This window comes from Brienomyrus brachyistius, chromosome 18, assembly GCF_023856365.1.
Source record: "Brienomyrus brachyistius isolate T26 chromosome 18, BBRACH_0.4, whole genome shotgun sequence".
NCBI classification, from domain to species: Eukaryota; Metazoa; Chordata; class Actinopteri; order Osteoglossiformes; family Mormyridae; genus Brienomyrus; species Brienomyrus brachyistius.
The window spans coordinates 14,561,105-14,584,798 of NC_064550.1; the positions used below are offsets into that span (position 1 = coordinate 14,561,105).

Sequence of the window (23,694 nt, forward strand, 5' to 3'; positions counted from 1 at the left end):
TCAGCGGCACTTTCTATTTAAAGTCTGTCATTTGCAGCCCCTGGAATGCTTTTAATGACCAGGGGACACGTTCAGCATGTCTCCCATTGTATGTTTAGAGCGAAGGTGCTAATTACAGTGTAAATGATAGGTGTTAGGCTGATGATGAGTGGGGTAAAATGGAGGTAGAGTGTGCAACAAAGTCACCGTCCATCTGCAGAACTGGCGGTTTGAATTCTGGAGTTTACATACCGCTACTGTGGTTGGAAAACGGAGGGATAAAAATTTACCTCTGTTTTACAGTAAATGATCCATCCATCCATCCATCCATCCATCATGTAACCATTTATCCTGGTCATGGTGGCTCGACCGAACAATACCTTAAAAACAACGAACATGTGTGTCACTGTGTACTGAGCTTACATTTTTCACCAGGCAGATATAGGGTGGTGATTGATATGATTGTTCAGCAGGAAACTCTGAGGCAGGAGTGAAATTTTAAACCTGTTCTTAGAGTGAACATTTTGTGGAACTATGGTGCTACTCTGCCAGATTGAAATAGCAAAATAGCGAAATAGAGAACATAAAATGCATGACACAACATGCTGTACGGCACTATCCAAGCACGCCTCAGCAGGGAGCATATGGTCTTGGAGAGTTCAAAGCGCGTTAAAAAGTGTCTCGAGTTAGCACCTTAATTCAGTACCTTAAGAACCCCCCCCCCATTACCTTCCACTGATGGACGTGCAACTAAGCTAAGAATATTCCGGAATTAAAAAAAATAAATAAATAAAAATAAAAAATAAAAAAATGATTGCCAAAGCCCAATAATAGCCTTCGGGTTATTTATACTATTAAACAAACATCACACAAATTCTCACTTCATATCTGTCTTTATTTATTGCCGTAAAAGGTTTTTTGACAACCATCCCAATGCTTTGGTTTTTTCTTTAGCTAGAACAGTGGTGGCAAAATCTGGCAAAGTGAATTCAGATTTATTATCAAAAGCAACATCCAAAATAATTCATAAAAGCGCAAAGACGATATCGAACAAATTCTATCTATGACGACCCTGTAAAGTTAGACGCTAATGTATCCCTTACATGCACTGTAGACTGTAATGTGCTGTCTGTCCCGCATTTCCCAGTCCCTGGGGTATAAGGCTGTGTGAACATGCCATCATTCCAAAAACACCAGGCCCAATCCAAAGTATCCGAGCTTATTAAGTCGAGGGAAAATGTCAGAAACATCTGCAACACTCTTAACTCACTCAATATCAGACACAGATTTGGGAGTGTAGTCCAAATACCGGGATAACACCAGTTCGAAGTTTTCCTATTATTAGCAGTGACATTTCCATTGACATGGATTTTGCTTATCTTGAAGATGCAAACTGAAAATTCATAACAATGAAAGTTTGGTACCACTTTACAATAAGGCTCCCATTTGCCACTTATAAATGGTAGTAACTCATTAACAGGAAGAAAATTATAAACAAGTTATTCCACAGTTGTCTAGTAATGATTTACAAAGTGTTACATCCTAATTAATAACCTGCTTATAAACCATTCATAATCCCTTTATAAGGGTAGCCTTATAGTAAAGTGGCACCGAACGTTTTTACATAAGATCAAGTGAAGGTAAAATGAAATGAAGTTCTTCTAGAGCTACTAGCTTCTGGAGCTCAGGCTCTGTGCAGAAGCACGAGTCAGGGATCCTACTCTCGCCGAATGATAAATGGTGCATCTTATTCGCATGACATCCAGTGACGGAAACACACCCTCTTCGCTATTCCACTTTGTCAACTTACAGAGTATTAAAATCTGAGCAAAACTTTTCATGGAAATACAGCCAATGAAACGACAGGGCAGATACTCCCAATCAGAGGTGGAAAGTTCCGGTCAAGAAAGTACAAATCCAGACCAAGGTTTTGTCTCAACCAACCAGTTGAGTACTCTCTGACTGTAATCTATATACTGGTTGGTTGAGACAAAACCTTGGTCTGGATTTGTACTTTCTGGAACTGAATTTTCCACCACTGTTCCTAATCCATATTGCCATGGCAACTGACTCACTGCAAACTTCAAAGGATAGTCCATAACCCCCCCCCCCCCCCCCCCCATTCCATTTTCCAAAGTCATGTGACCATGTTTCTTTATTTTAGCAAAAAAAAATGTGGCAGGATAATTATGAAAAGCTTACGTAAATTGTTCATTCCTCTATACCCGTTTACATGGAACTCGGAGTACATGCAAAAATGAGTCAACTAGATTTGCGGAGAGTCAGAGTGATACCTCAGCTGTGTGAATTAACAGGCAGCTTCACAAGCCTGAGAGTCAGCATCGTGGAAGTGGCACTCACATCAAGACGTACCCAAACACACGGGAACACCAAGAAACGCAATTACAGCTAACATCAGACACCAAACCAAATACAGGAAAACAGCAGACATGCATTTAACTGTAGGCATAGCAAAGTGTTTAAAAAAAATCCATCAATATGTCCAGAAAATGTGAATGTAGCATTAACACTGGTAACCCTTGTTTGAAAAGCGTTTGCTCCACCTGTGAATATCATAAAAATGTTTTTTTTTTTGTTTTTTTTTTTTTTATTCCCAGACCTACTGAATTTAATGATTAAAAACACTTTTCCACTTAAGAAAATAGAAATTTAAATTTACGACAATGTCCACACCGTGTGAAATCACCCGCCGTTATGGTCACCGAACCAGCAGACAGACGTGTGCCCCCCACCTGTAAGAAGGATGTGCTGAAATTAGATTAGGCTCTGTCGAATGCAGTCACGATTCGTCCGACCACTTGATCTCGCTCAGTGAAAATAATATGCTTCATGTCAACAGTTTGTGGAACGTGATGCAAAAGATTATCTGATGATCTTCTCAAAACAAAGAGCAAATAAATCACCTCTGTCCAAGAATCGGTGTCCGGGGAGACGCCTCATTGAACAACTTGAGCAGACTTGTGGGCGCGGCTGGTGATGTCATTCACAAAAGAAGACTTAGACATTCCTTGCTGCAGAAGATAAATCAGTATTAGACTTGTCAGTCATCTCGAAGCTAACAAACCTGGCTGGTTATATCAGGGTAGTGAAGGGCTTCCCCTGAAACAGGTATCTATTAAAACCTTGTTCAAATATTACACTGTTTTTACCAGGAACCAGTGTACAAGGGTGAATCGTGAATCCTTAGGATGCCTGAAAAAGCCTCCCTGCTTTTCTTATGCAAGATAAGGAACATTCATCTAAAACTACAGAAAAGTCCAATTAAGGTAATAGATGACTGAGGCGTCGTCCATTTTTATTTAGCGGATTCTTTCATGCAGCACACATTTTTGAGAAAGCATTTGGGGGTGAAGGACCTTGCTCAGGGGCCCAGCTGAGCTTCCGGGTCATTCATCGACCCATGGAGAGAGAGGAAAGTGACAGCGATTAGAGGGGTTGTTATGATAAGTTTCTGCAAGTCAGTTGCCGGCTTACACGCCTGAGGACAGGCAGCCCGGGACACGCCAAGCGATTATATGAGGCAGAGCAGTCGCTGAATCCAACTGGCCTTTCTGGATTTTCTCCCCTGCGGCTGTGGGGTGAGGTCAAGGCGGTACAGCCCTGCACAGGTAAACTCAAACAACAGACACCTGCAAACCCCACTTACCTAACCCTAATCCCTAATATGTGATGAGAATCAGAATTATTTAACACACACTTTTATTCAAAGGAATGTGATTTTTTAAAAAAGAAATCAGGGTTAGGAAATCTCTGTAGTAATTGGGGGTTAAGGGCCCTTTGATCTGATTACCTGATGACCATAGACATAGCATCCTAACCTGCACCTCCACACACCACCCCACTAAATACTAATGCTGCTCAGGCACTGTTCAGCCTTTCTGCCATACATCGTCCCAGCGTTAATAACGTTACACCAAGAACTTTAGTATTGTCACATCACCATTACACGAAGGTCTTCTCAAAACTGGCAAAGAACGTTAATGGAATGTGATTTCCACCTTTTGAACTTTTAAAAAACCTTTTGTCAATGTTGGCACAATAATTTTATTAACCATTATTGTTAATTATAAAGTATAATTTCATTAAAGTGTTGCGTGTATACAACACGAATTCCCCGTTCAGCCTAGAACCCTAACCTTTAATGTGTAAGGTTACAGTATTATCAACTTTACTTACAGCAGTTTGCTTTTATATTATTAGTCTTAGTTGTTATAGTGGGATAAAGTTCTGGGTATATCAAGAAAGCTGGACACTATGAACGTTCCCATACCTTAATAATAATGTTTGGTAAACATTTCTAGAAATGCATCAACCCAGCTGAGACGGGCCTTACCTTCTTCAAGAAGCCCTGAATGTCCTTCTCTGACCAGAGGCTGTACAGAAGGATGGAGGCGGCTTTGTTGGCTTTTGGCAGGTACCTGATGGGGGGGGGGGGGTGGGGATGATAAAACCCTCAAGGTCTTCACCATGCCCTCCCCCACTCGCAGAGAGGTGCCGAGCACTATCTCTCACATACAACTCATAACAGGATGTTTGAGATGAGAGATGACTCATTGGTTGCCATAGGAAAAAAAAAAAAAAAAAAAAAAAGTTGTTTTGTCGAGTAATAAGTCAGCATTTTTGGAGCAAATCCAAAAAGCCGAAAGCTAAGCTAGCATTAGCGACGAGTCATGGGCTTTCTCTGCCACATATTGAATGCTGTTGTCCTCTCGGAGCTGACAACACAGGGTTTCTAAGGAGGGATGGTTGCGGACTGTGCAGCGGCAGGGTGACGTAACCATAGCAGTGCGGTGATGTTTGACGGCGCTCACCCGTTGCGGCTGAGGTCGTTCAGCGAGCTGACCAGGTCTCCGTTAACCACCTTCTTGGTCAGCTCTGGCTCTGCCAGCAGCAAAGCGTGGAAGGTGCGGCACGCTGTTGCCAAGGTATCGTCTGAATTGCCCTTGTCGTTGGCATTGGCGGTCAGGATAGTGGCGAGCTTCGGCACCACCTGCGGGGCTGCGGCCATAAAACAAACGAGAGACTGAGTGTGATGATACACAGAGGAACTTTGTGAGAAATGGTACCAGTCAATGTTGCTGACCAATGGTCCTTAGGCACTTTACCATTGATATTGGACAACAAATGTCTATTTTAAAAACTACTGCAATGGGCAATTTTTGGTAATCATCCAGATCCACACCTGGTTGACGATTGGCTGGCAACTTGACTCAAAAATTTTGCCCTGTGCATCATCACCATTAGGGCGTTTTCACACTCGGTTCCTTTCAGCCCTCAAAATCAACTCAGAGCAATTAATCAACATTTTTGGCACATATGTGAACACTGAAAATGAACTCAGACCCCAATAAATCAAACCGAAGTTACACAACCTCGGGAGCCTCGAGTCTGCGTTGCGGTTCATTTAACCCACGTATACAGAGAGCGCCATGTTGGTTTTGCCGTTTGCCATTGTACTTTTTGCCCTCTAGCTTGCCATAGAGAGATCACATGCTACTGCACTGGGACACTCAAAAAGCAATTAGTCAGAACCACGGCTGCTGGAAAACGACGGTGTGAACAGCATAAGGACTGAGGCCCCATCAGAGCTGAGGTGAGTCCCTTTCCCGTTGGTCCACTTTAAGGGTGTTTTCATACCAACACTTTTCAGTCTGGTTAAAACGGACTCTGGTTCAATCCCCTCTTTGGTGCAATTCGCTTCAGCAGGAGTGAGCAGATTAAAATAACTGTACTGTGACCTTCTTTTGAGGTCCTTCTTGTTTCCCCTACAGACACATCTGACCAATAAGCAGAATTAACATTCTCACATGGTTTTGTATTGGTGCACGGTTGGGGAAAATGCTACAAGTTTACAATTTCATCAACTGTCTCAGACCAGAGAAGCCAAACTATAAGTGTGAAAATGCCCTAAGCGGAATGTTAATTAGAACTACATGTGAAAATACCCTAAATCTTCACACTCAGGTTTCCTGGGGGCCCTGAACAAATGTGTGGTTTTAGAGGCTATAAATACCACAATTACATCACTATTATTTAGCAGACATTTTTATCCAAGTTGAGAGCAGCTCTCAAATAACAAACTGTACAGGATAGAGCCTTTCCTGCTGTACAGTGCATTTCGAAAGAACCAAACTCCACTTTAAGTGGACCAGAAAGTGGACCAGGAGAAAGAGAACTGGTCTTCCTGCTGGAGGAGCTCCTGAAGGCTGAGAGGATGCTGAAGCTACTGGGATGTTCAGGAGCCTCCATGTCCAACTGGTAGTTGAGGTTGTGAAGGATACATGCACAATCCTCCACTGATTCAGTTCGCTTTGGATTCACATTGTCTATCACCTTCCAAAAGTACTCGGTACACTTTCCGGTGCGCTTCAGCTTTAATAGGGTCTCAGTCCACTTCGCATTCACACCTGGTCCTCTTGGAGCCTGAACTGATCATAAGAGTCAAGTCTTTCTCAAAAACATGGCTGCACATACAGTATGCTGGCAACATGTGCTATCTAAACTGGGACAAAGTCCACAAAAAACAGACATTATTATGCAATCCAAAACACATCTGAGGAGAAAACATACATTCCAGCAAAACCAAATAAAATCTGCCTGACTTTTGATACTACTGACAACCCATCTGTCATTGTCATCTAAAACATAGGTATCACTGTAAAGGACTTCCATCAGATTTGATCAAATTTCCAAAGTTTAAAAGTTAATTTCATTAATCTACAGAAAACTGTTATAAATTCGTGCAATCCATCTGAAAAATCCATAATAATGTTTTGACAGTTGCGACAGCATTGTACGGTATCCCATAGTGGCCAAAAAGCGAAAGCGAGCTAGGTGCACTTGCTGTTCACATATAGTCCACAAACAACCTGCTAACCTCTTCTGGTGGTCTGACTCCAGTTCACTTTTGGGAGGTCTGAGTTTGGAGCGTTCACATATACTGTAGCTCACCTTGCATGGGAAATTACCACTTAAATTGGCCGAATTGAGCCTAAATACTACATATCAATCAGCAATGAGAGATACATGCATTACTGTGTAAAGTGTTATAATTCTCTTCCCCTCACATATAGAAACTATTATTATGTTTTTATTCATTTATAAGAAACTCTTTACTGAAGAATCCCACAATGACAACAAATAACTAATAACTAATTACTAATAATGCTGTTACAATCCACACAGTTCCCATTTTCATTTAATGTTTTTCCTCATTATTATGAAAAAGTCACATTTCCGTTTATTTAGCAAATGCCTTTGTCCAAAGTAAGGCGAACAGCACATCGCAAACATACGGCAGTCCTGGTCCTAAACACCAACAGCACCTTCTGCTGTAGTATGGACCACTTTCCAGGCCAGACTTCTCACCCAGGTTGCTCATCAGGGCTGGGTTCCTGGACAGATTCCCCACCAGAGACACCACGGTCTTCTGCAGGCCAGGGCTGGAGTTCTGCAGCAGTGGCTCGATGTACTGCATGCCATTCTGCTTCTGCACAATGGCCTGGCTCATCGCTTTAGAAAACTGGAGGGAGACGAATCCCATGGTTACATGAATCCACGCCGGACATCGAGTGCAGACAGAGGGTGTTTCTCAACATGCGTTCTTGACCATACTTGTGTTCTCACATACCCGTTTTACATCAACTACCACTGCAAAAGACCATTTCCAATACTCAAGAGCAGAAGTACAGAGGACAGTAAAAATCCCCGGATGCTGTTCTTGACCCGCCTCAAATATCAGGGTACATCGGACGCATCTTCGCCAAATGAGACCCATCTCATGAGTCACTGCACCCGAAGTCCATTGTTGGAAGGCAAGTTAGCAAGACTGGTCTTGCCAAGACCACAAGTACAATCATTGCGTTCTTGGTATTGAGCAATACCCGAAGACTGCTTGAACCCATCTGCTTTTCAGCCCCATAGAGATAAATTTCCCACAATGCTGTTCTTCACTAAGAAATCCACCAGCAAAACAGGTTCTCCTGGACCCTGATTGGTCCCCGCTGATCAGCCTGACACTTACTGCTCCCTTATTGGCTGTGAGGTTCTGCAGGGCCCCTGCACAGGCCTCCAAGGTGGCATCATTCTGGCTGGCCCCCAAGAGGGAAAGGTAGGTCTTAATAGTGTTGGAGTGGTAAAGCAAGCCAAGGCCTTTTGGATCAGCCTCTTCCACCACTGGATATTCAAAGGCAGTCTGCAGAAAAACAAAGGAAAACTGTGCAAGGCGATTCCTGCAGTGATTAGCTCTGAGCAGTCACCTGTAATCCGATGACCTCCAATACCAGCAGATTCCCAATAAACACGCAGTGTACCATGTGTAAAAGATTGTTCAGGGCAATGAGAAGAACCACATACCATAACAGAAGGCTGTGTCACTGTTATATTTGTCTGGGCTTTGATGTGTGGTGCCTGTATGATCTATACACAGTAGTAGTCTTTACCACCACTCAAACCCAGCATTTCCCTGGGGCCCCTGAGCTTTGGGGGGCCCCTGTTAGCCACAAACCATCACTACATTACTTGAAAAAGTTGGCTATTTAGAAGATGCTGAAGCAGCATATTCTGCAAACAGCTGCCTATGATCCTCTGACTGGGGGGGGGGGGGGGGCTTTCTTAGTGGGGTCCCAGAAACAACATACTCACCCCTGTTTATGTGGGAAAACAGTCTCAGTGTTTAATTGGCCACTATGGAAGGTACACCTCCACCCTGACCCTCTAGAGGACTTTATGAGACTTTATGAGGACTTTATGACGTCGCTCAGGACATCCACAGCCACTTTACCTCCTGGTCGACCTTGCTGCTCTGCGGGCTGAAGCAGCCCAGGCTGGTCTTCCTGCTGGATGAGCTCCTGGTGGCCGACAGTGTGCTGAAGCTACTGAGATGTTCCGGAGCCTCCGTCTCCAGCTGGTACGTGAGGTTGTGAAGGATACAGGCACAGTTCTCCACCGACTGTAATGTCATGGCACAAACATGGGTTAAAAACTGTCAGAAAGTACTGGCCCTCTAACTAGGGGCATTTCCATCGAACTATGGACTAGACATTTGAAAGATATGAACTGGAAAACTCAAATCTCGGAAAAAAGAAACCTCAAGTATTCTAAAAAAGTTTTTCTTTTCATTTGAGGAGTGTTTAGAGGTAGGAATCAATTTGCAAAACTGCAGTTCTACAATTCTATAGCTACTAACTTGTGGAAAGTACATCGTGTATGTTTACTGTAATCTCATAGGTACAAATGGTACAGCATGGTGGAGTGCTGTATGGCATGGCAGATTGCGGCAACGTGTAGTAGAGTGCTGCAGTGCATGCAGTGTGGCAGAATGTGGCAGAGTGCAGGGCATGGATGACTGGCAGAAAGTGGTAAAGCACTGTAGAGTGCTGCAGACCATGGTAGAGTGTAGCAAAGCAGGGTAGTGTGTAGAAGTAGGCAGTACAGTGCTGCAGACTATGGTAGAGTGTGGCAAAGCAGGGCAGAGTGTAGATGTAGGCAGTACAGTGCTGCAGACCACGGTAGAGTGTGGTAGATCGTGGTAGAGTGTAGATGTAGACAGTACAGCACTGCAGACCATGGTAGTGTGTGGCAAAGCAATGTAGAGTGTAGATGTAGGCAGTACAGCGCTGCAGACCATGGTAGAGTGTGGTAGAATGCTGAAGAGCATGGAACAGTGTGGCAGAGCATGGTAGAGTGCTGCAGGGTTTGGTAGCAATGCAGTGCCTTTCTCACCATGTCATCTGGCTTCTCTGCCGCCACGCAGTTCTTAATGTAGTTGACGAGTGCCTCAATGAGCCCGGGGCTATCCCGCATGGCCTGTCGCTCCTTATCCTTGGTGCAGCTCAGGTTCCTGTCTCAGGGAGGCAGGAAGGGAGAGGTCAGGCCACGGGGCGGGATGGACACCTCCATGAGAACCCCAAGACTGCCCGGCCCCCCCAAAACACCTACCACCTCTTTGGATTGTCACTGTTTACTGTAATTTATTGTTTATTACTGTCTAATAAAGTTTTACTGTCAAAGTCTGCAGTTTCCTTTGGAATTAACAACGTAGCTTTCCATCCATCATCCCTAAAACACCCAGCTATATTAATTACTGATTTTAATTTCCCTCACAATTTCAACGAAGTGAGTGAGTGAGGCACGTGTCACGGATCGAAGGCACCCAGCTAGAGGCAGCCTCACCTCAGGCAGCCCGTAGTGCTGCAGAAGGCCTCAGGGTCAATGTGCCGATTGGTGCCAGTGTCGGACCAGCAGGTGAAGGGTACCACCACGTTCTCTGTGAGCACGGGCAGGGCCCTCTGAATCAGCACTGGCTTCAGGCTGTCTGCCGAGGACAGGTTCCACAGGAGACCTGGGGGCGGTGCGGAGAAACAACGATTTATGGTCCCATCGTTACATCCGTACACAGTTCACACTCTGAGCAGAGTCACGGCAGGTAATCCTCATGTTCTGCAAGGTCAACCCCATGACAAAGCTCCTTGCTTATCTGAGAGAACAATAACAGGCCTAACAGGCTGTAAAAACTGTGGCTGAGTCTATGCTAATTTAAATGAGGCATTATAGTGATATACTGAATGATTCCTGGTCACAGTCAGGGGCGGATTTATTCACCCCCTAATGTAGTGACTGTTTGTGGCCAATAGAGGGCCGCATAGAAATGCATGGTTTGAGTGGGTTGCATGCTGGTCATGCTATAGTGTTTAACAATGGCATGTTAGGGGTGTTTCCTCCGGGTACTCCGGTTTCCCCCCACAGTCCAAAGACATGCTGAGGCTAATTGGACTTGCTAAATTGCCCGTAGGTGTGCATGTGTGAGTGAATGGTGTGTGAGTGTGCCCTGCGATGGGCTGGCCCCCCATCCTGGGTTGTTCCCTGCTTCGTGCCCATTGCTTCCGGGATAGGCTCCGGACCCCCCGTGACCCAGTAGGATAAGTGGCTTGGAAAATGGATGGATGGATGGATGGATGTTAGGGGTGTTTCAGGTGAGAAAGGGGGAGGGTGGCCTTGGGTGTCACCTGCCAGCTGACGCTGCGTCTCATTGGAATCCGTGTCCTTGAGTAGTGTCAGCGCCTCCTCTATCCCTCCACACTGCTGCACCTCCTTCTTGTTGTCAGCGTTTTTGAACACCAGGTTGCGCAGTGCGCCGGCGGCCGTCTGCTGGATCTGCGGGTTGGGGTTGCGCAGGAGGGCTACCAGGCCGGGTATGCCATTTTGCCGGAGCACCTGAAAGCAGGGCGGGGAGAAGGTAGCAAAAGTGGGGGTGGGATCAGGTAGGGAGGGGGTGGAGTTTGGGTAGAGGGGGGCGGGGTCATGAGAGAGTGGTGGTCAAGTAGAAAGGGATGGGGTTAGGAAGTGAGGGGGTGGGTCATGTGGAAAAAGACGTTAGGGCATCGTTAAAATAAAAAAATTGCATCGGCAAATACTCAGTGGCGAAAAATAAACGATTCCAGACAATTAGACATGTGACAATGGACATTGTTTCTACTGTGTGATTTTTATCCAAAGTGGTGCGCTGTGAGGAACGATGCCGATCATGCACATGACGCTGATGTTGCCAATGTCCTCTATTAACATTTCAGCAACATCAGTCCATTTAGCTATTACAGTTGTAACAATCTAAAATTCTAGTTGCATATGGATGCAGGCTTGAATATATTTATAATTTCAGACAACTGTTCTTAGGAAAGAAATGTTTAAAAACAATGAATGATCATACAACAAAACAAGCATGAAGACCCATCGCCATTACTGAGCCAAGCATCTTCTCCTTGAGCTCTGGAGAGACCAGAGGAGTCCTGCAATTGAGCTTCTCCTCTCATGTGGATCAGAGAGGACAGTCACATGTCTCGCACTCTCACTTACCACTAAGCCACGGGGAAACCGACGTGTTGACATACAGGACGGTTTCCAAACACCAGAGTCGCTTACGGGATCGTCAGCTGACACTAACGTGAGACAGGGGTGGGGATGCTGGAGGCAGGGCGTGCTTAGGCAGTGAGAGAGCTCCTTCAGGCAACCTCTTCCAGATTCACAATCCTCACACACAGCCACACTGGGCATTTCTCAGTCGTCTTTTTGACGACTGCCCACAAAAAAACACAAGCAGACCCCCATTCCCAGCCCCACCCTAGTCCCTCGCCCTTTTCCGCGTGTTTTCTTGTTGTTCATCCTGGAGCAGATATATTTTGTTTTTCTTCATGCCATCACGATTTTATCCGACATCCGTTCTCCGCCCTCCTTCCCTGGGTTAGATTCCTATCCTCAGTTCTGACAGATACTCCTAGGGATTGTGTCAGTCAATGTTCGTTTAGGGCACAAAGATTCGCGAGCTTGATGAGTGCCAGTCACTGTTTGCGCTTCTCAAAACCTTCCACACACCCGCCGCAGCCCTTCGAGTTAAATGTGCCCAGCTGGGCCCAGTTCCTTTTAGGGTTTAAAAAGGGGTCAGCAGATGAACAAGGGAAAACAAGCATCAGTCTTCACTGTGTGGCTGAAGAACCAACATAGTACAGCGAACTATTCTTATCCATAAAGTTTACCAATGACCTCTTTCTTACACACTTGAATCTTTTCTCTAGCTGCCTTGCAGAGACATTAATGATCCCCAAGTGTCTATCTACTCACCTCAAGCTGGAACGGGAGTATGGATTAGAACCATCCAAGCAGGCTCAAAACAGCCATTAAAGTTTTAGTCTAGCTCAAAATGTGTGTCTATGGGAAGCCCAGTAGCTTAATTTCCCAGGAGAATTTCATCTCCATGAAGAAGCCAGAAACCCTGCCTGAGGGATATTATGGGGGGCATCTCACCTCCTGCTTGGCCTGGTCCTCCTTGAAGGTGCTGTGCTGGATGAAGGAGGCACCACAGAGCTGGAGTTTCTCCTCTGGACTGGACAGGAACTCCACGGCCTCTTTGATGGTCATGTCCGTCCCGCTGCCACTCCCGTTGGCCCTGGAAGCGACAGGAAAAGCCCGGCTCCACTCAGAAGACCCGCTGGAGGATGTGATGCATATACTGGAGCAGAATGATTAAATCTGGCCCAAAAATGGGGCCTGGTCTCTCACCCCGTAAACTCGGTCTTGGCCTTGGTGAGTATCACCTTAGAGTCGCCATTGAGGGGGCTTGTGGCAGTCCGAACAAGCCGGTTCTGGCTGCTGACCACCTTGGCGGTACTGTTCGCCACCACCTGGGAGCTGCTGTTGCCGGTGGAGTGAAGGCTGGCCCTCTGTAGGCGGTAGGGCAAGGTGGCACTTGTGGCCTTGACCAGAGTAGGGTCACTCTTGCTGGGCTTCAGGCCATTGGAGACCTGCGGCTGGTTTTCACCGTACATGGACTGGAAACGCTGATCCGATTGGCTGTTGCAGCTCGTCATTCGCATGACTGGGCCCATGGGCAGGGAGTGACTCTGCCTGGCCTGGGGGAAGAGAACAACAGATTCATTCAGCCTGGCCCTGCCTGGCCCAGCCTGGCCTGGCCCAAATAGCAATGCCATTAATTCAGTCACAATCCAGCAGGGCTGGCATATCTTGACCATTAATTTGGGTGACTACTAGCACTGATAATATGACAACATTTCATAACCAGCTTGTGCCTGGGTTTTATGTTTGCTTTTTGTTTCTTTTGGGCTCCGAACAGCATCTACCGAATACGATACACAAACACCGGAGAGAAAACACTTCTGGCTTCTTTATGCTGGACACCGTCCGATTTCAGAACTTTGACTACCAGACAAGCAAAGATCTGAGCAGAGGAGGAGGAGCAGCAAATTCCTGGCGAGACAGAGGTGCTCCACCCAGCCCCGCACAGCAGATGGATGATAAGACTGAGGACCTGCACTGCCTGCTTCATTCTCAGCAGGACATGAGGGACCGCTGTGTTTTCACCTTCACACGTAACTAAACCTGAACATTCACAACTTGGTCCAGCACCCCCTCAGATTGACAGAACATCACAAGGAGAGCCCCTCTGAAGACACCAGCCACACTAGAGGAGGTATATGTTTTCTAATCGACAATTCCTGGCTTCCAGACACCACTGTACCAGCCATGTTTTGAATGGCAAACACTGAGTACCCCATGGTTAAGCCCTCTGTTTCATTGGCTAACACTGAGTACCCCATGGTTAAGCCCTCTGTTTCATTGGCTAACACCGAGTACCCCATGGTTAAGCCCTCTGTTTCATTGGCTAACACTGAGTATCCCATGGTTAAGCCCGGTTTGATTGGTTAATACAGAGTATCCCATGGTTAAGCCCTCTGTTTCACTGGCTAACACTGAGTATCCCATGGTTAAGCCCTCTGTTTCATTGGCTAACACTGAGTACCCCATGGTTAAGCCCGGTTTGATTGGTTAATACAGAGTATCCCATGGTTAAGCCCTCTGTTTCATTGGCTAACACTGAGTACCCTATGGTTAAGCCCTCTGTTTCATTGGTTAACACTGAGTACCCTATGGTTAAGCCCTCTGTTTCATTGGCTAACACTGAGTACCCCATGGTTAAGCCCTGTGTTTCATTGGCTACCATTTTGCATGCACTGGTTAAACCCTATGTTTGGTTGTTTAACATTGAGTACAGTACGCTTAACTATGCCCAGGCATGAAACACAGACATGAAGTCAATGATGTGACTGGCACATGTATGCGCATATGTACACTGTACATGAACTGGACCCGAAAGGGACAAATCAGGTAGGCTACACAGATCAGGTAGGCTACACAGATCACAAGCTTTGTTTTCCACAAAACTGCATTGCAAAAAAAAATAAATGACACAGAGAGACTGGGGATGCCTTGCCCAATAACTCCCATTAACAAATTACATTACTAGAACCTTTCAGTTGCTTAGCTCCAACAATGTAAGCGTTTGCTGGAAATTTGGGCTGACAAGAGTATCCAGGAACAGCTGGATGCAGCACACAAAAACCTCGAATATGGGACTATTTCCTTATACGTGCAGCACACATAAATAAAAAACACTGTGCTGTATACTCAACGGTTATGAGGGCCGTGAGTCACTGCACCCAAAATGACTCCAAATAAGCCACAAATTAAGAGCATTAGTCATGAACTACATTGTGCTGTGCAGTAGTTATTTTTATCCCACGTCTTCTTCAACACATAAAGTCACACAGTGACCACAAAAGCCCAAAATGGGCCCAAAACGTTACACATAATGTGAGCACAGACTAGTGGGGAGAATCATGCTTTGGCATAGTACAAGGTGACTAGGTGTCTGCTAGTTAAACCATGTTTTTAATTGGCTAACACTGAGTACCCCATGCTTAAACCACATTTTTAATTGGCTAATACTGAGTAGACCTCATGCTTAAACTCTTTGCCTCATTGGCTAACACTGGGTACTTCATAGTTCAACCCTGTGTTTGACTGGCTAACGCAGAGTACCTACTGGTCAAACCAGGTTTTTAATTGGAAACCCTGAGCTTGCTTGGCTAACACTGAGAACCTCATGGTTAAGTTCTGATTGGGCAGATTTGATGATGCTTGTTTCCCTCATAAAGCTAAGGTAGTGCATTCGAAGACTGAGCCACAGACATTAATGAGTTTGTAGAGGCAGTTACACAATGTATGCAACACTGTTAAGCAAGGACTGAGGCTTGGTGGTGTCTGGTCAAAACATGGAGCCACAAAGCTGCCGGTGAAGGAGGGGATTTGGTACCACGGCTGCCTGAGCAGGATATGGGGAGGTTCTTCGGCAAGGTCAAAGCCTGTAGAGACTCTGGCCCTTACAGCCTCCCCATCATGCCATCAACATCAGGGTACTGGCTACCAGATTCAAAAATCAGTTTCCTTCCTAAAACCAACCACACTGGCAACAACTAAAGCAGAAGTACTGCAATATTACTCACATCTGAGCTTTATACAGATTGTAGTTATTTGTTGTCATTGAACTACTGCATACTGATTGTCTATTTGTTGATTTGTTAACTTTGCTTGTTCTTTGGGTTCTGTTAGCTATTCCTTTTACTGGCTGTAGGTAACACTTGTTACCCAATAAGAAATCTGCAGTCTTGAGTCTATCCAGTATTGTTGTCAGTCCACAGTTCATAGCTATTTCTGAGATAACACCTTAGTGGTTGGGGGCCCCCCAGCTCCGGTCTGTTCTTATTTGGAGGGGGACCTGGTCTAAGAACAGTTTAAAACCTCTCATCTAGGCAATATTTCTCAGAAAAAAAACACATTTCAACATTGTAACACAGGTTACCAGTTAACAGTAACACAACAGAAAATAAACTAGAATTTCATCTGTTCTCCAAAACGTTACTGATATCTTGCTGGATAGCCAGAGAAAGTTCACTCTGATTCCCAAATCTCAGCCATTTTATGCATTTGTTAAATTTCACCATCAGCTAATTAATTAATTAACCTGATTTGTTGGATATCTCAATGGGGTATTGATCAGCCAAACAAGGGGTTAGTGGTTGAGTTAAAAAATATATATATGCGGGTGTATTGGATGGCTGCTGCAAATTCTGTGGTGATTTTATTGGTTTTGAAATGGCGAAGCTGACACACTATGACAGACGTAATACCAGGGGAGGTTTTATCATTTCTAGGGCCCCCACTGAAAAAGCCACACGCAAATGTCCCATATACTAAATTTCCATGTACTTAATAAATAGCTAGTAAGTAGAGTCGGAAGATCGTAGCTTCCTGGTGCCTCGGCATCTCCTAACTAAGGAACGCTGTTATTTATCGTTTAGTGTAGTGACTGTTAACGACCAACAGGGGGCCTCATGTAAATGCGTCTATGTCCACTAACTACCTGCCAGCAGCCTCTCTACACCCTTGCATGTTATTCATAAACATGTGCAGAATGACCACAGGATTCTCTGTTATTAAAGCCTAGATGTGATACAGATCTTAAGCTATAGGTCTCAGAACGGCAAAAATCCCAGACTGACAAACAGCGTGAGATCTTGTTACAACACACGATTGTAGAGAAGCGTTCTACAAAAGATCTGCAGATATAGCTAAATGAGGTGTGGCACCGATATTCCACTTAAGTCTGCATAATTAACTGGTTTGCCAACACCTATAAATAAACATTTCCTCTGACAAGCCCTGGCATGACTTACGAGGTTAATAATTAAAAGCGAAGGGCTGAATCCAACTGCGACGGAGAACAACATGAAGCTGGTGGAGAGGGAGACTCTCAGAATACGACACCCGGCCATATTCAGGCAAACAGGCAGGTGCGGGGACAACCTTAACACTGGGGTCCTAAACTGACTGTCATTCCACAACGCAACAGAAGACGTGCTGGGACAAAGAAAAGCCCAGCTGAAGAACTGCTATGTTTGGTCATTTCATTTACATTCTATTTATTTAGCAGATGCTCTTATCCAAAGCGACACACAGCTGAGGAAGCAGGATCAGGCCCAGTGCCCTCGGCCAGTACGGCCCGGCCAAGCACGATGACATCACGCACACATGTACCTGAGGAAATCCTATACGGCAGCGTCTGCCTCTATTCATAGCGACACTAACTCGACTTCCCACGCAATCATTACAAAAAAGCCACTACCACTTTCTTTGTGGATTTTCTCGTCATACAGCCATTCATGTAATCTTACACACCGACCCAGAAATAAAGTCTTAGTCATAAAGCCATTAATATGCGAATTTGTGCTCATTTAAAAAGCAACTCAGGAGAAGGCAAGACCAGGGAAGCTGCATAAAGCTTGGATGGAAGCAGAGCAGGGGATTCCCTGCAAAGTGTCTGGGGTCTTCATGACGGGTAGCGAAACGAGGACCGGAGACCAGCAACAGGCTTTGTGGTACAGCACCTCTTCCTGTCCAGCGGCATGCAGAGGTTCACTCAGCAGCCATACCACCCGCGGTTAAGCCTAGGTAATCCATCTGATGCTAAGCAGGTTTGGGCCTGGGCTTGGATGGGAGGCCAAATAGGAAAGTGTATTGCTGCTGGGAGAGGTGTTGGTGTGGCAGACAGATTAACTCCTTTGTGCCGATCTCAATGCAGTAATGGGGACACTGTGTTGGGGAAAAGGGTCCTTAAGATGAGAGCCCCTGCTTCTTTGACATCATAAAAGGTCCCTGGGCATCTTTCAAAACAGTAGAGGTGGTACCTCAATGTCCTGGTGAAAATTGCCCACTGTGGCCCGATCTGACCTCGGAGTCACCGTCTGTATCTAATGGGTGAAATCTCTCCTGCCCCTTCATCACCTTAACTACAGTGCAGAGATGGAGAAAGTGGTCCCACTGATGTTCAGCTCATCGAGGGTCTACTAAAGTGAGTGTTTCTGTGAAGTGACTGAAGATTAAGTAGATAAGTACTCCACAGATCTGAGTGTGGCTAATGGCCAGCACACTATTGATTTGCACGCGGTCAAACACTTCGGAAGTGAACGCCGGCGGAATACTTAGCTCGATGACGATTTGGTCATAAGCCTCGAAAAAACAATGTTATCACAAAGGACACACATTATCACACATCATCAAAATATGCCCTGAAAATGCAACAAAATTAATGTACATACAATTTAATAATATATTTAATAAACTTCCACGTTAATAGCTAATGACAGCTACCAAATGTATTACATATACACATAATATATATAATTACAAGTGATATACAACACAGTTACCATATATATATATATATATATATATATATATATATATATATATATATATATATATATATATATATATATAGTTATCTATGTTAGGGTTTACTCAACCTGCAAGTAACTATTCATTATTGTTGTTTCATCGCATTTTATTTTGGGGTTAACATACATTTAGTTCATTTATGCTTTAAATGAAAAGAGGAAGGTTCTTATTGGGCATTTTTATTCTTTCTGTAAACATTCAGGGTGATAAATTATTGAAACCCTAAGACACACACATTGTGCTGCATAAGAGTGAGCACTTCTCCAGTATCACGAAGAACATTAGACAAGGGATCGCCTTACTGACACAGGATCGCCATATATTCTTCATAAACCAGGCGAAGTTGCGTAAGACTGACTATTGTTTAAGATTAGTGTACTGTCTGTCTTATACCGCAAACCAGGACGTTTTGCACAAAGTCATTTGAAGTTGAAGACTTTTTTATCTGTGCATTACGCCTCTACTTCATTCGAAGCACGTCTAACATCTAACTGATTGTTTTGCCATTTCTGAAGATCAGATTTACCTGATCTTCAAAAAACACACACAAAAAAAATCCAATCTGAAATTTAGATACATATCCGCACAGCCGATTGGGATTAAAAATGTCAAGTTCAGCAACCTTGAAAGGAATGTGACCCAGTTGAACCTGTCGAGATCACTTGCACTGCTAAAAGTGTCCTTTGGGGCTAAATTGAAGCTTGTGACCATGAACCTCTTTTTTAACCCTTAAAACATCAGCCTAACGTGCAGTATAAACAGCACTACACAAAAGCATGGACATATTTATTAAAATCAATCAAATTCTATCAATACACTATTCATATGCTGCTCCTGTTGTGGCCCAGTGCAATATACGGCATCACAAATGCTGCAATCATACAAAAAAATAATTTAATAGCTAGTAATGTTATAGCTTAATAAAGTATCACTTTGAAATAAGAGTAGATATTCATAAAAAATTGTAATAATAATAAAAAACGAACTAAATGTTTGTTTGCATCCAGTTCATTTATTCATTTACTTGCCCATTAAAACCCGGTAAAAATAAATAAAATTCACATTCAGATCAGCGAGTGAAAAGGGAATCAAAGAACAAACCTGTGAAGTCTGCATGTAAGCCGACTTTGAACTTGAGCTGTTTCTTAGGAAAAAACCGCTGTTCTTCTTGACTGGAGAAAACCTGAATGTCCGAAATTCACTGAAGACTGCATCGTTCTGCGGACCTGTGGGGGGAGAACGTGTCAGTGCATGAGAGCGACCCTAAGGAAAGGCCCACGGCGACCTCTGCGATTTATACCGCATTTAACAACATCTATGAATCTCATTTTGTTTGGATTCCTGTATGAGCAGAGAGGCCTACGCAGAGAAGTTTCTATCAGGGGGGGGGGATGGAATGATTTCGTGGCGACAGGAATATCCAGTACCAAATCTTTAATTATGTTCAAGAATCACTGTCTTTTGAAAATAAAGACATACATCTTTTAAGACATATGTCTTTTGAAAATAAACATAAATTATATTACAATATAATTATATATAATAATATAATGTGTGTGTATATATTTATAGATATTATATATAAAAAATTGTATTTTATGAAACATGTACTATAAGGAAGATAAAATTACCGGAATTGATTATAAACAGTGCGAATTAAAATTCAAAAATCTTGATTTTCATGCCAAAATAAAAAATACATAAGATATACCTTCCTTGACCTTGTTAACATATATTTTCCATAACATTGTCAACTGAAAAAAACTAACAATGTCTAACACTAAAATATTGCGGTCACTGTCTCGCTCTTGGTGTTAAAGATAAGGGCCACATACGCTCACGTCACACGATGCAATACAATGTCATTTCGAAGCTAGGAAGATCGCAAGCCTCCACATATTTCAGCAGCAATCTTCGAGGACATACAGCAAACACCTTCCCTGCATTTCAAAACAAGTTTTTACGTTATATGCCTATAGGTCAAGAATCATAGCAAGCTGTGTTGCATAAGCGTTTGTCATATTCACTTGTGATTACTGCTGCCATGGTGACAGGCAAACGGTATAGGCTAAGGTATGGAAAATATCTGAAATGACAAGCAATTACAGCAAATTACACTGGCATATATCCATAGCAACTCCACAGTTTATTTATTTACTTGAGCACCAAAATACAAAATTCGTAGATGAGCAGTACAGATAGGTTTTCATTTACTTCAGGACATGATACAATCTTTACTTTCGTTGAGACCCGGTCAATCATTTTGTGTAGAGGGCAAATTCGTAGCTTCACCGTGTAAACGATAAGGTAACGAAAGATACGATAATCCCTTCTTCGAAAATTCCAGAGGCGGATCTTAGGGATAGCCAAGGGTAGAAAATATAAGGCCACCCAAATCAATAAATCTGGTCGATCTGCCGGTACTCAGTCCCCCTGAAATACAGCCTAACTGGTCCCCAATGGCCACCCCAATTAAAATTTTCTGCAGGTGCCAATGGAAAAAAATAGAACCATCGTTATTTTCATGTTTATTGTTAATTCAAAGAAATGTTTGTGGGGAAAATCTTTTCATCTAGAACTGAATATAAAATCTTACCTTTTTTTTAATCATCTAACAACGGACTGGATTTACCCTGCTTTAAGTTAAAGTAGGCTTGTAAAACTTGTTAAAGATGATTAAAGACATCCTGTCCTGTCAAATTTAAACGAGGCTGCAAAAAGTTTGTTATACTGACTGCAGACATCAGTCTGTTCTTTCTCCTGCTTCAAGTAAATTTCATTTTCAATTGACGTATGCGTCTGCTATGTCATGCACAGCATATTCGCCATTTCGCATGCCTATTCGCCTGACATATGGACCGAAGATTCCAGAAAATTCTCAGAAACAGCGTTGCTCCTAATGTCTATGGGTGTATTTATATTTATCTATTGTGGCTTAAAGGCATGAAATCACTCTGTCTACGGGATTTAAACCAGCAGCTTTCTGCTCCGAACCAATGGTGTAGGAGAGAGTTTGAGCTTGGAGGGGGACGGGGATACGGGACACTACTTAATCTAAATTATTAACCAGTCAGTTGATTTGGGGGATGAATGAGGCCAAATTAAAAATGGGGGGGTGGGGGGACACGTCACTCCCGGTTCCTACGGCCCTGGTCTGACAGACACACATCACTGAAACAAGAACGCACATATTCAATTTTACGGACCGACATAGAACCATTTCTGTTTTTTTCCCTATCCTTTTTGCATTACTGCAATATCTTCTACTAAACATTATTTCAAACGCCCATAAATTAATGGAGAAATTATTAAAACAGCATCCCATTTACAGTGTTCCTTCAGTCTTACCCGGACTCTGCGCGACCCTGCACTGAATAACCAGCTAATCGGCCGAAATTTAGGCGATATACTAACAATAGGACACTCGCACTATAGGGGCTCACGGCGCCAGGACAGTATAAGGTTCAACCAAATCTAAAAGACACTATTTTTGCAGCCCGTTTAACCTCTCAAAACAATGCAGAGGTCTAACAAAAAGAAACCATTACACAAAAGAAACGCCAGAAGCAGAAATATCTTGACGCATAAAAGTAGGAAGGACGCCTCATAGTCTGAAAAGACTCTCAAAACGGGAAATATTTAACCCACGTCAGCTAGCCGGCCGAGAAAGGGTCAGCTGGGAATAGATACCTAACGCGTTTGTGTTTACTGGTAACACTGGTGACAGCAAGGCAAGATATGACAGAGAACTAGTCTAGATCTGCTGGACAAGCAGGAGTCAGTACTTAATCCTTACATGTAGAGTAAAGCTGGCCTCTTTAAATCTGCTCTTATTAGATCTATCTATATTTATATTTCGATTTTCTTTTATATGACTGACTTTTTCCGCACGCTAAAAAAGCGCAAATAAAGTTTTCGCAAACACTCGGGAACGTTCGTACCCTTCGGCTACATCTGTCACCTTTTTTGCTTATTGTCCTTTATAATGATATGACTCTATACTATTCTGTAATTTTTATAGGCCTCCCACATCCTTCAAAATGAAAGCCACAAACAATTGTCATTTATTAAGAATACACTGTTTGTAAAATATTCGGCGCTGCTTAAAAAGCGCATGTCACAGTTTTCATCAGTTTCCTTTTTGAATTATTGGGTTTTAATTCACGTATCAATTCCTAGCTATACGTTAAAGCATACAGGCAACAAAAGGTTGCACTTCAAGATTAAACTATCCATAAATAAATATATAAACAAAGTGCGATGAATACGCGATCGTTTAAACCAGACTAAATAGTTTTCTACATTCAGCTAAATAATTTTACTTAGGCTATAATAAATCTCTCACCGAGTATGATTAATACATATGCATAAATATTTGCTACATAATGTCGTATAGGCTACGTACTTCTGTATGACTCATGTATTAGTTTCCACATATATACATGGAAGTACGTGTATCTCACTTTACTTCGAGTCAACATAATCGAATCAGTTTAAGGACCGACGCGCATTAAATAAATCAAATCGCTTCACGTTTAATGAGTGAGCTCATGAATTTCAATGGTACTCGGCAAAAGCTGCGCATTAACATTAAGTGGAGGATCTTACTGGTGGGCGAAACGGATCCACTTTTGCTCTGCCTCAACTTGCTCCGCTTGATGGTGGTAACCTGGTCCAGGACGCGGCGCTGGCCCGACCGCAGGGTGGTATCTGACGGGAGGGCGAGGGACGTGTCCTCACTGGCCCCTAAGGACAAGGCCGAGCGGAACGGCTCCATAGTCATCTTCAAAGCGTTTTTTTCCCCCCAAACAGCGGAACTTTGTCGATCAAAAATATATTAAAAAAATATGTTTCCGTGGGCCGATCGGCTCCGTCGTTTCCCTTCGCAGGCGCACCGAGGAGTTTCTTTTCCCATGCACCTACCGGGAGCTGCCACACCTGCACTCCGCCTCCTGCAGCTGCTGAATACCCGCAGGTTGTATCTAGCATTCACCAAGACTGAAACCTCCCCAAACGCGTCGGACTTTAACCATTTGTCTATAATAAATG

At 43.8% G+C, this 23,694-nt stretch overlaps 1 protein-coding gene across 1 annotated transcript; it reads right to left on the reverse strand.

The window, feature by feature from the left end:
• Positions 1-853: 853 nt before the first annotated feature.
• On the reverse strand, positions 854-23,578 carry LOC125713517 (plakophilin-1). The gene is made up of 14 exons (XM_048984722.1): positions 23,254-23,578; positions 19,747-19,871; positions 13,054-13,403; positions 12,799-12,940; positions 11,007-11,214; positions 10,174-10,342; positions 9,724-9,841; positions 8,783-8,950; positions 8,024-8,194; positions 7,369-7,522; positions 4,812-4,998; positions 4,334-4,418; positions 2,904-3,011; positions 854-2,732 (listed from the first exon to the last, which is right to left on the reverse strand). The coding sequence occupies exons 1-13, from the start codon at positions 23,426-23,428 to the stop codon at positions 2,937-2,939; spliced, it is 2,127 nt and encodes a 708-aa protein (XP_048840679.1). The 5' UTR covers positions 23,429-23,578; the 3' UTR covers positions 854-2,732; positions 2,904-2,936.
• Positions 23,579-23,694: the final 116 nt, after the last annotated feature.